At 40.8% G+C, this 16,960-nt stretch overlaps 1 protein-coding gene across 1 annotated transcript in view; it reads right to left on the bottom strand.

The window, feature by feature from the left end:
* Positions 1-213: 213 nt before the first annotated feature.
* The window catches only part of SLC16A9 (solute carrier family 16 member 9), a 20,092-nt gene continuing 3,345 nt past the window's right edge, over positions 214-16,960 (bottom strand). The window contains exons 2-7 of the mRNA XM_017826116.1: positions 15,670-15,728; positions 13,887-14,115; positions 5,147-5,290; positions 4,140-4,235; positions 1,467-2,375; positions 214-1,131 (exon numbers count right to left, since the gene is read on the bottom strand). Coding sequence (XP_017681605.1) covers positions 953-1,131; positions 1,467-2,375; positions 4,140-4,235; positions 5,147-5,290; positions 13,887-14,082 — 1,524 coding nt within the window. The 5' untranslated portion in view covers positions 14,083-14,115; positions 15,670-15,728 and the 3' untranslated portion in view covers positions 214-952. The remainder of the gene's footprint in view (positions 1,132-1,466; positions 2,376-4,139; positions 4,236-5,146; positions 5,291-13,886; positions 14,116-15,669; positions 15,729-16,960) is intronic.

Raw genomic sequence — 16,960 nt, 5'->3', positions numbered from 1 at the left:
TTCCCTTTTCTCATCAGGTCTACCTTGTTGCAAGCTCTACTATTTAGCTCTCTGCAGTAGGTTCAACCCACTAAACTGTGGCTGTGCAACAAGAGAGGCCCCCAGTACCTCCAGACCATGGGTGACTGACTTAGAAACACTCACCTGTAGGCTTCTGTGAGCACATCCCCAACTTTGATCTAAAGATTAAGAACTTTCATAACCAAGTCAGCATTTCTTTTCACGGTTTCAACAATCACATTTATTCCTTGGTTTAAAACTTTTTGGTTCAACAGTTTTATAAACAGACTTCACAAAATGTGCAATATTTATAAACACAGTTCTTAGTTGTAGTGGTAGTAAGAATCTTTACTTTCATCATAATGTTCACTTCAGTTATGCAACATAAGGTTGATTTGTTTCCCCTCTTCTCCCTCCTGCAATTGGCACTTCATTGTAAATTGCACAGACTTTAAAAAGACAAAAAGTTAATCTAAGCATGATGTTAAAAGCACCTCGCCACAGTATTACATTCTAATAAGGCAAATTTTTGTTTTGTAAAGCCTGACTGTGCAACTTGGAGACCTAGAAAAGGTGACAGAAATGCCAACCTTCTTCCATAAGGAACAGGCCTTCATTTTTGCTTCAAAGTTTTCACCCCTCCACACCATCCCCCTTAAAAAAAAGTACAGCTGATAATACAGCAGAACATACCCCTTACAGGGTAAAAGGAAATTACAGTAGACAAAGGCTGGAAACACAGTGCACAGTAGACAAAATAAGACTGTTCTTAAAAATAACATTTAAAAAAAAAAAAGAAATAAAAGAAGAAGAAGGAACTGAACAACAAGAACAAGCAACAATGGAATTTTTATAGTAGAAGAGGATTTGTGGGCTTCATAAATAAGTGGAAAATTACTAAAATACTTTGCTATATAATATAAAAAGGCGCAAAGTGTTTTCCAGTTGTCACCTAAGCGCTAGATGCAACTTTGTAGGAGTAAGTATTTGGAGGCAGCTTTGAGCTCTGGTTGGTGCAGGCATTCCAGCAGGGCAACGCTGCCAGCAGTAGGAGAAATCCACCCAGTAAGACACAAAAGCCACTGAAATAGAACGCGGTGTCGTACTCCTGCGTCCAGTCATAAAACCAGCCTGGGGGTGAGAATAAGAGAGAAGTGCATCACCGAGGAGTTAAATGTAACACAGCACTGTTAACTTAGAGAAACACCACAGAAAAATAAAATAAAATAAGGCAAACCTATAACAGTTGGACCACTTAGACATGAAACGTGCTTTTCATCAAAGCTGAAACAAGCACACAATCAGATGACCAGCTCAAGCCAAACAGGCTCTAAGTTTTGTTGAAGATTTTGATTTCACCTTTCCATTATTACTATTAGGGCCAACCAGAACTACTCACATGCAAATTAATTCTGTCTGGTCTTGACCAGCCCACGCTCAGTTTATACTATCTACCTTGACCTTACCTACAATTGGTGGTCCGAGGCTGTTTCCAAGTCCAGCGAAGAACATCAGTATCCCGTATGCGTGAGTCAGCTTCTCAATTCCCACAGTCTTTGTTGTTACATATGGAAAAATTGACCAGTTCCCAGTCAGAAAACCCAAAATCCCAGAAAGCATTGCTAATGTAAGGTAACTTTTGGCAAATGGAATTGCAAACAAGGCCAATCCTGTCATTAATAAGGTAGTTACATACAGATATAAAGTGTTAACCCACTTGAAATCGGCCAGTATTCCTAAAATAAGTTTGCCAACAGTAGTCATAATGCCAATAATGGAAATGAGGGGCATATAATAGTCATCTTCATTAATGTTTGCACTTCTTGCTACATCTTCCATGAGCAGAGAAGGAGGAAATCCACCAATATCGAAGAGCAAGATGGCAACAAAGAGAGCTGAAAATACTTTGTTCTTAAAAAGAACCATGGTTTCCCTCCAGTAGGTCAAATAGAGCTGCCACTTCCTTTTGGCAAGTTGCTTGCAGAAGTTTGTCTGTTCTACAACTTTCTTTTTATAAGTGTCTTTCTCATTTACATTTATTGAGCTCAATACATTCTTATTTAAAACGCTATCCTGTTTGCAGTCAAGCACATTGTTCACACATTTTTCATCAATGTAGCCCTTTTCAAGGATGCTTATATTTTCTTCAACAGTCTTTTCTTTTTCATGGTAAACAAAATATTGATCTGGCACTTTGTCTACACATGGTTTTTCCGGTGGAGGAGAACCTGATGACTCTAATGGTCTCATTAGGCTGCCACATGCTAATATATTTAGAGACAGAGCACCAACTATTAGCAGACAACCATCCAGTCCATATAGCTCGATAAGTTCTCTTTGTAATGCTGCATATATGAAGAGTCCAACACTTGAGCCTATAAGAGGAAAATAAGATCAGTTTTAACTGAAAAACTGAGAACATCCTTCAACACTAACAAACTTATACAATTTAGCAGCTACGAATACACTGTCACAGGAATGGTAAGTCATCTGTGCTCCTCTCTGCTCCATCCAAAGAACTGGTAAGTCATCATCCCGCTTGAAGTTACAGTTTCTTTGTTGAGTATCCACAAAAATCTGAACAATTTATTGCCATTAGCACTAACAGGCACTTTAGAAACAAGTAAGACCAAAAACATAAAAGAACTATTAAGCCATCCTTTTGCCATGCACTCACATACATGTGTCCCTTCAGGTACCATTTTGAGTTAACACAGAATTTCACACCTCAACGTTTTGCCCTTTCTCCTCCTCACTGCCACCTTTCTCCTCTAAGGCAGGAAGACATCAGGGGTTCACCAAGAGCCCTTTTAGAAAAAGCCCTTGACTGCCTGGTGTTTAAGAAGTGGGGCTCACCCGGTGGGACTTTATTCCAAAGACAGCTCTGAAGCTCTACAGGACTAAACATGCACTTGAGGAATTTGGCAATTCCAAAGGAAACACTGAAGAGTAAGGAATTACTATGAGCACAAGCATTTAAAGCAATCCCACTAATTTAAAGAAAAAGCTTTTCGTTGAAGTGAAGAGAGACCCATTGTAATCAATGGATGTCCTCCCACAAATACAGAGCATTGGTTCTTCAAGTCAATTTAAAGACAAACTTTAAAATGATTTGCTGAAGACTGTATCTAGGTTATAGTAGAACCATTTATATAGTTTGGCGCTAAACATAGGAAGAAATAATTACAAAATTCATACTTGTTTTGTTTTCCAGGTACTAAAATTAACCAGGGCTCAGTAATATCAGATTTTAAGGCAAACTACCTGGAATCCTAACAAAAGCCCCTGAAAATGATTCCAAGAAACATTTATGCAGAAGTTCCCTTATATAAATATGGTGTGGGTCTGGTATCATCTCACAACTCTGACTATACTGACCATGCCTCTCCTCACTGACAGCTACAGATCAGAGGGGAGACTCCATACAATCTGGAAAACAAGGCATGGGACAGCAGCTGTCTTTAACAGTTCCTACTTTATTATCCTTCTTTATTATCTATCCTACATTAATTCTTCTTGGTGTACAACATCACACAACCTAAAGGCCCAGAGAGAGGGTAAGAAAGACTGCTCAGTATCCTTAAAAGAATTTTCCTTGTATTATCAGAGGTTCATTTTTCTGGGATCACTTCAACATACATGGATGAAAAAAGCTGGGATAAGCCTTTGGAATACTTCAGAATTTAGTTCCTTTTTGACTGGAAAGGAAAAAAATATTACAAATGTAAGCCCAAATTTCAACTACTCCTTTAAAGGTGCAGCTAATGTGAGGTTATGGTGATCCAGTATTTATATCCTCCAATCTCCTTCTCACCTCTGATCCTGTGTAAGATGAGTGTTCCATGGAACACTTCCCCTCTTATTATCCATGGTACACAGCCCAAGGTATGCATGAGTCTGCTTTTATTTGAGTGAATATCCTTTTCTCATCTGTATGGATAACTCATGGCATACACCTGCAAGTGTAGTTACTATTTTATCTGAAGCCTGAATTTATCTCTTCATTACTAATGATGTTTCGACTCATGAAGTACTTCAGGAAGTAACTGAGAAAAATATAATCCCGTTTTTTATTGCCAAGGTAACAGTAGCTGTATCAGAGTTGAAAAGTTAGAGAGAATGATAATTAAAAGCCATACCTGTTGAAATCAGACCGAGTGCAAGGCCTCTGCGTTTGTCAAAATACTGGCAAGTGATGGTAACTGTTGCAGTGTACAAAAGGCCACATCCAAGACCTTGAGAAAGAGAGTTAGATATAAAGCAAGTTGCATCCTCTGGGAATCAGTGCCCCTCGTTATTCCTCAGGTAACACAGTAGTGTACTCTGGGTGCAGAGGTACCTCTTAACTCTGGCTCATCACCAGCCACACCAGCCTCACACTGACAGGGCGACTACACTGCTGCACTGCCCCACCTCCCTCCCCCTGAGCATCCCTGGCTGCTGAACCTGTGTGGAGCAGGCTGGGTTTGAGGTTCTGTGCTGTGTGGAGGGTTACAAGGCTTTCAGCCCAGGGGGTGGCCCCAGAACTCAGCAGAGCTGCATCCACGGGCACCGTGCCCGGTCAGCACCATGCTGGGTCCCTGCTGACCAGCGAAGTGCCCAAATTCCTGACACAGTTAATTTGATCAGCCACCCACAGCAGCCCTCTGCAGCACACAGGGGCAGGTCACCACTTGCTAGGAGAACAGCACTTTCATGCCTCTAGCACAGCATTTTAGGTTCAATCCAATTATGTGGAGAACAACATTGCTCCCTAATGATCTCTAATTTATCAAATTAGAATGAGTACATGACAGACTGCAGAGATGTTATTCCTTTAAGACTGGCATTTCCTTCATGCCTGCAGAAGACCTGCTTGATTCCAGCCCTTAGGTAAAACCTCAGCTTCTCCATCTCTTACAATTGTGTCAACAGAGGACAAACTGTTTTCAAACCTTGATGAATATGTACAGTGTTTTCATCTTTCACTACATGGTAACAGCCTGCCTGTGCAACATCCCTCCCTGCCCAAAAGTAAAGTACTCCTTGATAAATCGAGTACCAGACTACCACTGCCTCTGTGAATCTGTTTCCCATTTCATATTCATAAACCGAGACTCAAAATAACCAAGACTAAGTCTCAACATGAAGGGAAGGCATTTCTTACCAACAACTATCCCATATGAAACATATAGAAAGTATATGTTAGGTGCAAAACTGCTCATCATGAGGCCCCCGGCCACCATAAAGCCACTGAAGATAGCTACTGGTCTTGCTCCAAAAGATGACACACATATACTGCAGACAGGACCTAGAGGAAAAGCAGGAAAAACATTCCTAGTAAATACCAGCACCAGGAAAAATTTCTCAAATGTCAGTCTGTGGAAATGTTTCTTATGATAATTATTTAAATATAGAATTATATTAAATAACAATTCAGAGTACTAATTTTTACGGGGTTCTTTGAAACAGTCGGTTATAAAAACATTCAAGGTCAGGCTTGTCAGATTTGTGCACAAGGAGAAACTGATATCAAGACCATGAAAGGGTACCAGGGCTGGGAGGGAAAGAGCGAGCAAAACACTCCTTAAACATGGGATGATGGACACATACTGGACTGTAACACTGTCACTACACATCTAAGGACTTGTACAAAGGTTCTGAAAAGAATCTTCATCCGGGGATACCAAAGACAGACCATCACCCAGGCTTCAAGAAGCTCTTTTTGACAGAGCCCAAAAACTGTGCTTCAGAAAGGCACTATATACATTCATCCTGATATTACATTTATAAAATTGAAATGGAAAAACAGTAACTTCTGATCATAATCACAGTAAGAATGCCACCTGGTGCTTACAGAGAGGAAATATCTGTTGATATATAGATAAATACAAACAGTACTCTTCCCTGATTTTTGAGGAAATTAAATACCTGCTAGTCAGTATTGTACCAAATAACTCTTTACTACCTATCTTGGTTTCAGCTGTAAAACTACAGAAAATAAAAGGCACTTTGAGAACATCCAGGGCAACATTCATGAAATTTGGAAGAGGTTTCTCCCTCTCTTAACTCCCCAATATTTCTTGGTTGTTTAGTTCTTCAAAACAAGAACAAAGGAGGCAGAATTTGTACCCTGCCTCTACTCAGCCAGTTCCCTCCTCACAGAAATTGTAGAACAAGCACTTATTTTCACTTGTGTGACCTGGAATACACCTTTTAAGTAGCATGCAAGCTTGGTGCCCTGCATAAATAAGCAACCAGCAAGGGACTTGGCTTGCAAAAGACAATCTATCTGAAACCCTGCAGTTCTAAGCATTCATACATAAACTTATACATTAGCCCCATGATCCTAAACTCAGCAGCTCGGAGATTAGCAGTCAGATAAGCAGATGACCGACATTATTTCAAACAAACAAACAAACAAAACCACCTCGCCACCTCTGCATCAAAACACAGACACTCCACGCTGGATACAATCCGCAAAAGCAGAGATTTTGGAGAGTGATTTCGGAGTGTGATTTTGTGATTTCGGAGTGTGATTTCGGAGCGTGCCGTTTGTTCAGGTCAGAGCTCCCTGACTCACACGTGGCTGACATTCCCAGCTGATGGGAGGCGAGCCCAGAGAGGTGATAGGAGGTAAACACCAGTTGGAGCCAGGGATGGTGCTTGCCTAGGTTTGCAGACAGGATCGAGCAGCTGGGAATGCAGGCAAGGTTTTCCTGTGGTTACCAGCCACGGGACAAGCAGTTCTGACAGGCAGGGGCACAGATTCGTCAGCAGGTGAAATGAGCCTCAAAGACAAGGCAGGTCAGAACTCTCGCCCTACATAAGAGCTTCTGCCTCGGGAACGCAAAGGGGAGCGAGTCTGAATTGGGGCTCTTCCAGGCAAAGAGTCAGAGTTACAGGGGAATCAAGAAAATGTTCTGGAGAAGGAGGGTTTATTTGGATTTTGGAAACTATGAAAAAGGAAGATGTAAGCACTTGCTGCCACTCAAGAGTCAGCATGCTGTGGGAATGAAAGCTGGCCAGTGTAACTTGGGCAGAGTAACTTGCTGAGAACAAAAGCTGAGAGTGTTTGATTGTTGCTGATTCTTAGAATTAATTGCTAGAACTGGCAAATTAACGTTGGTATGCTTCCTAAAACCACAGGATTTAAAAATAAACAAAGGATTGACTCCGTATTATATAAGAATTTTTCTACAGTAAAAGAACATTAGGTAGTGATAACATAATTCAATTAAGCAGGGGAATTTGCCCTCTTTCTATTCTTTATTTCTGACTCACTACCTTGTTAAAACAAGCAGTATTTCCCTTCCACCTGCTCTCTGTATTTTGACACAGCTACTTTCAGAAGGTCTCTGTCCAGCCTGGGGTGGTGGTACTGGTACACACCTCACTGATCCAAGGTGAAACTGGACCACCTGACACCAAGGCAGAACAAGAGAGACACAGAGCTGAAAAACATGTCTTCATGTCCTGACAAGGACATTCTCCACTGGAACACCATCAAAAGCATCCCTGACAAGGTCCAAGGAGATGGTCTTCCAGCTTCTCCCACTTAAAAAAATTAATCCCAAAGAAGAACAAAAAGTACAAAGAGACCTTTTCACTCCAATATGGAAAACAACCTGCACAAAACTGAAGAACCTGCTCCAATAAGCTCAGTATTACTCTGCCATCTCACACAGCGAGAGATCTGGCAGCCCAGCAATGGCCCTGTTTATAAGAAGGAGCGCCAGTATAAGTATTAAAATAGTTATTATTCTTCTCTGGGTTATACTCTTCACTGGGTTGAGAAGAAAAACAGCTCCATCTTCGCCTTCATGCTGGGCACTACTACAGTCCCCTCATCACACTGCCAGAAAATAAAAGTCACAAAAGAAAACCCCCATGACAGCCAGCATCTTTGTTCTTTACCCTGCCTCTTTGCATTCCTTCCCTTTCTCCATTTCCTAAAGAGCTGGCATTTTTTTTCCACCAGGCACAGTACCTTCAGTTATTACCATGGCATTTGCACAGGAGTTCACTGTACACAAACATGTTATTCTTTACAAGTAATTGAAGCACAATGGGTTCAAGGCACTTAATTCCAGTGAAAATCCAACTTTCCCAGACTGGGACTGAGACTTGCTCTGTGAACTCCTGCCCCATGGATTTTGTTCAAAGTGGATGTTCTGAGGAATACAGGAGTCTATGTACAGCCACATAGGAAACAGCTCTTCAGGCAGCATAAGGGGTTTTATTAGCTGACTCTCTTTCAGACAGATCCTTTCTTACCGTAATGTGAACACCACAAAAATAAAACCCCAGTGGCAATCCTCAATACTAAGCATGAAAAATAGCTTTTAAGCCAGCATTTTGTTCAGTTTGCCAACAACTCCAGGGGTTAGCACTAGAATTAGAATAATATTTGAAGACACTGATAAATATTTACCTCTTTTACAAATAAAATCGCTGGGGCTTTTTCCTTTCCAAATGATGCATCTTAAAACTAGACCAAACTCTATCAAAAAAAGATACCAGCTCAGTTGATAAGAATGATAGCCAACTCTAGGAGGAAAGACTCAGCAGCCAGCACTGATCCTCTGACACGACCTGTCACAGCTCAGCAGACAGTGACACAATTATCAGGCTCTGCAGAGGAGCAGTCAAGAAGATCCCTAGACAAAATGGGAAGCAGCAGCAGAAAGAATATGGGTTTTCACAGTAGATCTTTATGCAGACAGACCAAAGAGGGAGAACACCTAGAAGGATTCATTTGTACATTGATATTTTTATTATTTTGAATAAAAGACTTTACCTTCAGTGAGACCTGGATGTGACAGTGAGTCCTTCCTGAGACATGAAAACAAACCATCAGCTGCTCACAGAGGAACTTTATAACTACCACAATCTGCTGACCTCCTGACAAGTACAAAGTTGTTTCTTTTATGGACATCAAGAACTAGCACTCTCTTCCTCAATATTTTCACATGAAGAGAAAAAAAAAACCTGCAAACCGACAGTCCCATCCTCCACTCGCTCATCTCGAGGGTCCTCCCTCCTTCATCTCATACACACACAAAACCTTTTGCTAAACAAACAATATTGGACAGCTGAGTTCTTTTCCTTATCACCTGCATTAATCTGACCCACCCTAGTGTTGGTATCTGTCCGAGCCTGTTGAAACCGTAGAGTAGAAGCAACACTCATGGACTGCACGTAAAATCCACTGGACAGAGTGCAGGAATATTTTTGCATATTAAGTTCATTTTTAAAACCTGGTTATAATAAACATAATATTCTCCAAATGTTTGTAGTCTGGGTATGAATATAGATGAGAATAAAAGCTTTTTACACCGGACAGCAACCCACACCCAAGTGATTGGAAAGACTGCTCCTTTCTGGTAAAGTTATTCTATGAACTGGGCTCCTTTTCAGAGGAATCTTTGGGGTGCCCTCTCCCCTCCACAAAAACTATGTACAGCTTCCATACTTTACAATGGGGGCTATGTATGTGTGAGGTTTTGGCCCAAAAATAAGTAGATGCTGCAAAGGCGGTTTTAGAATTGTAAAATTTTTGCTTGAAAACCCAAAATTAGGCTTTTTTAACATTTAACACAGAATTTCTCAGATCAGTAGAAACACCCCATCAAATTATCAAGACATGCCTCACAAAAGAGAGTCTTCCCTTTGTTCTTTCTCCATTAATGAAGGGAAGAAGGAATGGGAGACATTGCTGGTGTCTCCTCCTACGCCAAATACTGTGAAGTCAACTCTCAGGATAAACAGCAGTGGTGCCAATTACAGGCGCCAAGGTCTTTGTCTGTTTTACTTTTAACAAGTGTTAACATGGATCAAATTCAATTTCAGGCTCCAAATGGATGTAAAATCAGGAACACTTGGTGCAGAAGAAACACATGATCTTCAAGAAGGTACATAAATATCCTCCTCTAGCCTGTTTTAGTAGGGGAAACAAACTAAGCTTTTCCAATTTCTTCATATGCAACAAGCCCTGGAGCCAAGTGCCACATCTACCGTAGCCTGATCAAGGTTATAACACCTCACTTGGTAGAGGAGGTCTCACCTCTGCCCTGTACAATAACACTGATGCTTTTCTTTCACTGTTTTAGGCTCATTTCTTCCAGTGCGCTGTCAGGTCGTGTCACAAAAAGTCACAGCCCAAGTCATCCTGCGAAGAACAGGCCAACCAGGTCCCTGTCCCGTTCCCTTTTCCAGCTGACATTGGCCTTAGCAACACTGCCTGTGCTGTGAGCACATGGACAGAAATGGAACACCAGGAGGCCAGGAAACTCATCCCAATAAACAAGGTGCTGAACTGGGTTTCTATGTCTCCAGTCTAAGTTTAGCTCTCATGCAAGTCAGAAGTAAACATTTTAGAAAGGATACCAACGCAGCAAACATGAAAGGGCTCACCAGCACCAGGTGCTTAAAAAAAAAGTTTAAGACTACATGTACAGAGGGAAGGGGGGAGACACACAGAACCTTATTCTATGCCAGATGCCACACGTATCATCCTCTTTTTGGTGAAATTACAGTAATAACACAGCAGAGTCACTGGACCTACCTTTGTTACAGAAGCCAACTAATGAATGTGATTGCTGGTGCTATCAATGACAAAAGTCTTCCTAAGAAAATGGACACTCACTTATTTCCTGCCTGCAGCTGCAAATCCACCATAACTGCCATTCTTATTCCAGTCTGGCACGCACAGCTTCAGAAAGGTGATGTTAAGTTGAAGAGAGCTCACAGAGGAGTCAATGGCTCTCCAGAAAAGCCTTAACTAAAAGTGTTGGAGTTTTTTGTGTCAATGGCAAAAAGACTGAATCAAGGTACAGGCTTTAAAGAAAATTTAGAAGTAATTTGATTGTATTTTGTAGACGTCCATCACACTAATCCAGGGGTACTTCAAAATATACCACTTGAAAATAACATTATTCATCAGATGAAAACTAAAACTAAGCAACTCCTATCGTAAGTTTGTATACTTTCAAGGAGGAAACATTACTGAAGAAAAGTTTTGCAATGGAGAATGCACTAAGATAACAAACATGTTCTTAATCAAATGAGCATTACAGTATTTTCTGTATGCAACATGAATCGTTTTAATAGTATCGATACTTAAAAATGTCTTTGGATAACTACATCAGAGACTGGACACCAACATAAAGGTGGAGAAAGGAACAAACAACAAATGCTAGAAGAGAACGTTGCCCAGAGAAGCTGTGGCTGCTCCATCCCTGAAGTGTTCAAGGCCAGGCTGGGTGGGGCTTTGACCAACCTGGGATAGTGGGATAGTGTCCCTGCCCATGGCAGGGGGTGGAACGAAATAACCTTTAAGGTCCCTTCCAACCCAAACCATTCTATGATTCTATGATTAAACTTAGGAACAGTAAAAGGCAAGAAGACTTCTGATAGGAAGGAGGACTTTGGAATAAAGCAGTCCTGTTACATGCAATATTGCTGCTGAAATCAGCTTGTTCAGCAGGATTATTAAGTTACAGATAATACCCTTTCACATACATGAAAATATGTTAATTTAGAAAAATTCAGTTAGCCTGATCATCTACTTAACACAGGCTACAACACACAATGGCCCCACCTGGCCTATAATACTGGAACCTGCAATAGCAGAAATAAGAACAGAAGCAAGCTCTCTTTTCCTATATTTATACGGTTTTGCTCTGAAAACACATATGATATTTACCCTAGTGACTAGGTCTGAAAAAGGCCTGCTATGAAATCTACATGAAAAACTGTAGCTTGTCAAAAGCATTCTAGTTTTGGGTAGCGGTTACAACACTTACATTGTCCCTTCAACAAGTTTACTTAAAGTAGATTTGTCATTAAGGTCATATCCCAGCTTGATAAGACAGAGGGATCTTCAATTTAAGGTAAAGCTCAGAACACATATTTTGTTTTCAGCCAACTGTGATAACATCAATGCAATTAAAAGGCCCTCGCTGTACTTTTTTTTGAAGGCATTAGAAGTAGGAATGATTATTAAGCTTCCAAATGCCAAACTGGAAGAATAAAAGCACATAGACAGACACCACCTCCTCCTAACTTGCAAAATTTCATTCAATCATTCCATACCAAAATCAGCTACAACAGCACCTTTGATTTGTATTATTCAGTCACAGAAGTTTATATTTGCTGCTGTCGTGGTTTAACCCCAGCCAGCAGCCAAGACCACGCAGCTGCTCACTCTCACCAGCAGGACTGGGGAGAGAATTGGAAGGGTAAAAGCTGCAAAATACAGCAAAAGCCACACACACAAGCAAAGCAAAACAAGGAATTAATTCCCTGCTTCCCATGGGCAGCAGGTGTTCGGCCATGCCCAGGAGCACAGGGCCCCATCACACATAATGGTTACTTGGGAAGACAAACACCATCACTCCAAACATCCCCCATTCTTCACCCCACTTAATACACTGAGCTTGATGTCATATGGCCTGGAACATCCCTTTGGTCAGTTGGGGTCACCTTTCCTGGCTGTGTCTCTTCCCAGCTTCCCATGCACCCCTGGCATGGCAGCATGAGCAGCAGAAAAGGCCTTGGCTCTGGGGCTGAGGCTCTTATCGGAGCCACAGATTTCTGGTCTCCAGGGAGAGGGTTTTTCTTCACACCTTCTCTTGCAATTCCTTCCTGTCTAGTTTTTTCTTCAGTAATTACCTTGTTTATCTTTATTTTCCTCCCACTTTACTCTCTCACTCAAGTTTATTTAGGTCTTGATGCACTAATAACGGGAGTTAATGCCCTTAATACAGAAAAATAAAAAAGCATGATGGAAGAGCAGTCTACAGTGCTTTACCCATCTGCACCCTGAGACTGAATATAGTCTTCTTGTGGTTAATGATCCACCTGCCTTTGCCTGTTCTTGTTCTGCCTAATGATATAAACCCTAACAGATGTGACACCAATATTTGGCCAGTTACAGTGTCATATAAAGCAGTGGTCTTCATTCAGGTCCTTATCCGAACATCAACTTTCTTTTAAGGAGATAGTCCTCGGAATCCTGAGCTGCATTTTGTCCACTGAGTACATAATTGCTTTTGCCCATAGCAGTTGCTCTGCTGACAGGCAATTTTTTCCAGATTCAGCAAAAAGATAATAGTTCCCATGGTGAATCTCTGAAAAACAGAAGTTAGTGATTTGACCCAGTACAACATCTGTGATCAATATTAAAGCAACAAACTGGACCTACAGAATTTCAAGGTGGTGTTTTATTTCCCTAAAACCTTGCTGTTGTTCCTCAACTGACAATGTCTTATTAAAGAAAAGCTTCCAGTAAAGTTTTTTTTTAATGCTACTGCTACCCATAACTTTCCAGGTTTCAAAGGGAGTTTTTTCTCAAAGACACAGTGGAAAGGAGCCCTCACCCACCCTAAATGGCGGGTTTACCCCTAGAGCTGAAAAATTAGTAACTGATTTATTAACTGACTGTTTTTCATAAAGCACCTAAACCATTTCAGACTAACAGTTTGTTCTGATTTTAAAATACTAATGCTAATTAGTATTAAAGCCTCATTAAAAAAAAAGAAATCCCATCCACAAAATTTTCATTCCCAGAGTTTGGTTCTTCTAGTTTATTCAAATACAAAAATTTTTAATTTTTTAAGGGGAATATTTTTACTGCTCTTTTAACATTATGTTGCTTTGGTTTACGCATAGCGGAACTGTAAATGTAATTTTCTTACCTATCTTGACCCAAAACAAAAATGCAGAGTCCTCATTCTATCATGTGCAGCTGTCTTTGATACAATTCCAAAAGCACACACAGACAAAAGCATCCATTGGAAGGGTTCCAATTTAAGATAGATANGATACAATTCCAAAAGCACACACAGACAAAAGCATCCATTGGAAGGGTTCCAATTTAAGATAGATACTATTTCTACACTTACTGGCAAGCAATCCGATTCCATTTGCTAGGGATCCAACCCAAGCAGTCTTGCCTTTCCCTTCTCCGAAGGCATCCAGCCATTCTAAATACAAGACTCCCACCGCCAGCGGTGATCCATAACACAGGAACTGGGTGAAGAAGGAAACGAGAACGATCACCCAGCCCCAGCCACCATCGGGTGGTTTCTGAAATACCATCTTGTCAGAGGAGCGCAGAGGGACGGGCAGAACCTGTGCAAACAAAACCCGGACAGAGGATCAGAAACGTGACCGAGCGAGGTGTGCTGACACAGGTGAGCGGGGCAGAGAAGCACACATTCTAACAGAGGGTTATTTCAACCATCCTCCAAGAAACAGAAGCAACACAGCAATGGGAATTACAGTACCATTTGGTACTTCTACCCCTTCTGCATAATAGAGACAGTACACAAAGCATAACAAGTCGTTCATGGATCAGTACTGTATTACAGAGAAGGGAACATTTCATTTACTGAATGTTAAACAGGCTTTGTGAGGACCTCAGGCATTAATATCTGCCACAGTTCAACAAGAGAACCACATGGTCCCCAGCTGTCAATACCATGGATATCCTCAGTGAAGCACATAGGCTTAAAAGACAAGAAAACCTACAGGTATAGAACAATCCCAATTAAACAATTTAAGATTAAAAAAAAAAAAGTCAAGTATAAAAATATCAATTAATGATCAAAAAAAAAAAAGAAGAAGAAAAAAAAAGAGTAAAAAATTTCTACTTAGTTGTCATCTCAGCACAGGGCCTTGAAATTTAGCAGGGTGTTTGCCACCAGATAGTGCACTCTGGGAGGGACAGGCCAAGAGGAAGACTAGCAACAGTTTAGCACTCTGCTCTGTCAACAAAGTGAAAGTTGCATCCAAAAATCACTTTGTATATATTAGTGAAGTGTGTTCTAAACTGTGTACAGGTGTGGCTTATATGCCAAGACATGACAGCACTAAACATGCACACAAAAATCTGCTATAACCTGTTACAGTGTCTGCCCTCTGTGCAGCTGGCACACAGCACCCTTCCCCAAACTGGCAATCACTTCCTGGACTCCATAAATACCACCTTGTTCCTGTGCATTTATGGCTTTAAGTAACCTACCATCCTCACACCTTCTCAAGGCTCGTTTGTGGATACTTCTAAAACCAAATAATTTAAAAGGTTTTCCTAGCTGCATTGCTTTAGAGTTTGGATGACTCCAGTGATACAGTGAGTCCCCCTGTGCACACAACTAACCTGCCCTCCCCTCTCTACAGCGAGAAGTGAAGTTCACAAAACCTGTACCCTGTTCCTGGCTCTGTCACTAACCAGACGTATGAATCTCAAACAATTTTATTTCCTTTACCCTGAAAGATAGAAACAGATAAGATCTTACCCTGTTTTCTTCATGAGATATTCTCAAGGACCATCTTCACGCTGCAGCTTATGCACTAAGACTGCTGCAGTAACAGCTCTGCTCAGGGAGACTCCCAAGAGGCAAAGCAGAAAAATAAATGTATTGCACTGCCTTTTTGACTTACAACCCGAAGGAAGTGGAAAAAAAATTGCTGCTGTATGAAAGCAATGGTGTAAACAAGTAGGCAATAAGAGAATTTCCACTCAAGCTCCTCACACTATCCTTGGGCAGTTTTTTAGAATTTGCATGGAAAACTTACAAAAAACCTACAGTATAAAATTTTGAGGAATGATTGTGTAGAGACGTGAAAAAGACAAGTTCTAGTTTACAGATGCACTTAAGTGTTACTTTGAAGATAGGCACTTACAGATGATGACAAAAGAAGTCCTTCAGCTTCCTACAAATGTAATTTCACGTGGCAACTACCTGCAGAAAAAGAACAACAAAGCAAGTTTTCAGCCAAAGTATCACTGGAACAGTGAACACAACTCTGAAAAAATGGCAGCCTCACATTAGATTTCCTCTTTTTAATATCTTTTCAGAGGAACTTCAGAGGCAATCAAGTTATTTCAGTGGACAAGTACTGATCCCCTGACATTAATTAACAGCTGACAGCAGCCTTGAACCTCAAAGTAACAAAAACATTATCTACTAATGTGAAAAAAATTTTGACATTCTAGGACCTTTGGGAATGATTTACAGTTTTAACACACTGACTGTCCTTCAAGAGACAGTATTCCCAGTTATAAACATTATAAAGTTATTTGCTTCAGTTTGAAATGTAAGCCCTGACTTACTCCAATATCTGGTGAGTGTCTCTTATCCCAGGAGATGCAAGGGTGACAGCTGGGATAGACAGAAGTTATACCATACCATAAGGTATCCAAGTATTAAAAAGCTGCTTATAGGTACTTCCTTATAACACTAACCTTTGTACAAAAGGGGATCCCCATATTTCTACACAAAATATTTGAGCTATTTGAACGCAGTCACCAAGAGCTGACCTATGCATCTTTCCATGCACTTCCCCAGGACGTGTGGAATATAATTACTCCCTATCTTTGAGAAGAATCACAGACCTGTAGCAGGTCTTTTAACCTCCAGTTAATTCCAAGCTCTGGGAAAAGGAGCTATGCTCACTGGGCATTCTAGTGCCTCAGGAGAAGTTCATGGAGAGCTTGTGGAAGTCCTTCAATTGCCTAGTGATGTCTGAGCAAGAGAAAGTCCCAGGTTCTGCTCCCTACTCTCTGGGCAGTTCCATGTGTTTTGGATACACATAATCGCGAGATAAAATACTTAAATAAACATCCCAGGTCATAGGAACCCATTTAGGGAGCTTCCAAATCTCTAATCTTCAGCTACCCTTTGGTAAGATGACGTGTTTTAATTAGGATATAGATACTGGTCTTTTAGAAGACAAATAAGTTTTGACTTTCTTGTTGCTGTTTAATTTGTCCTTTAGCCAACATGTTGAGAAGGTATGTGCTGCTAATGAAACATTTATGTGGAACTATCTTTACAAAACCCTCGACATCTTTGAGCTGTAGACTGAGTAGCAGTCTGAGACAGCAATAAATTTGTGCTTCACTGATCTACCCTTTGTAGAACACTTCTCTAGGGCTCTCTTAAAAGCCATCACAGATGTTTCTGCATCCCCA

Source organism: Lepidothrix coronata, unplaced genomic scaffold, assembly GCF_001604755.1.
Source record: "Lepidothrix coronata isolate B3197 unplaced genomic scaffold, Lepidothrix_coronata-1.0 Scaffold124, whole genome shotgun sequence".
Classification (NCBI taxonomy): Eukaryota; Metazoa; Chordata; class Aves; order Passeriformes; family Pipridae; genus Lepidothrix; species Lepidothrix coronata.
This window is presented reverse-complemented; position numbering and strand designations above follow the sequence as displayed.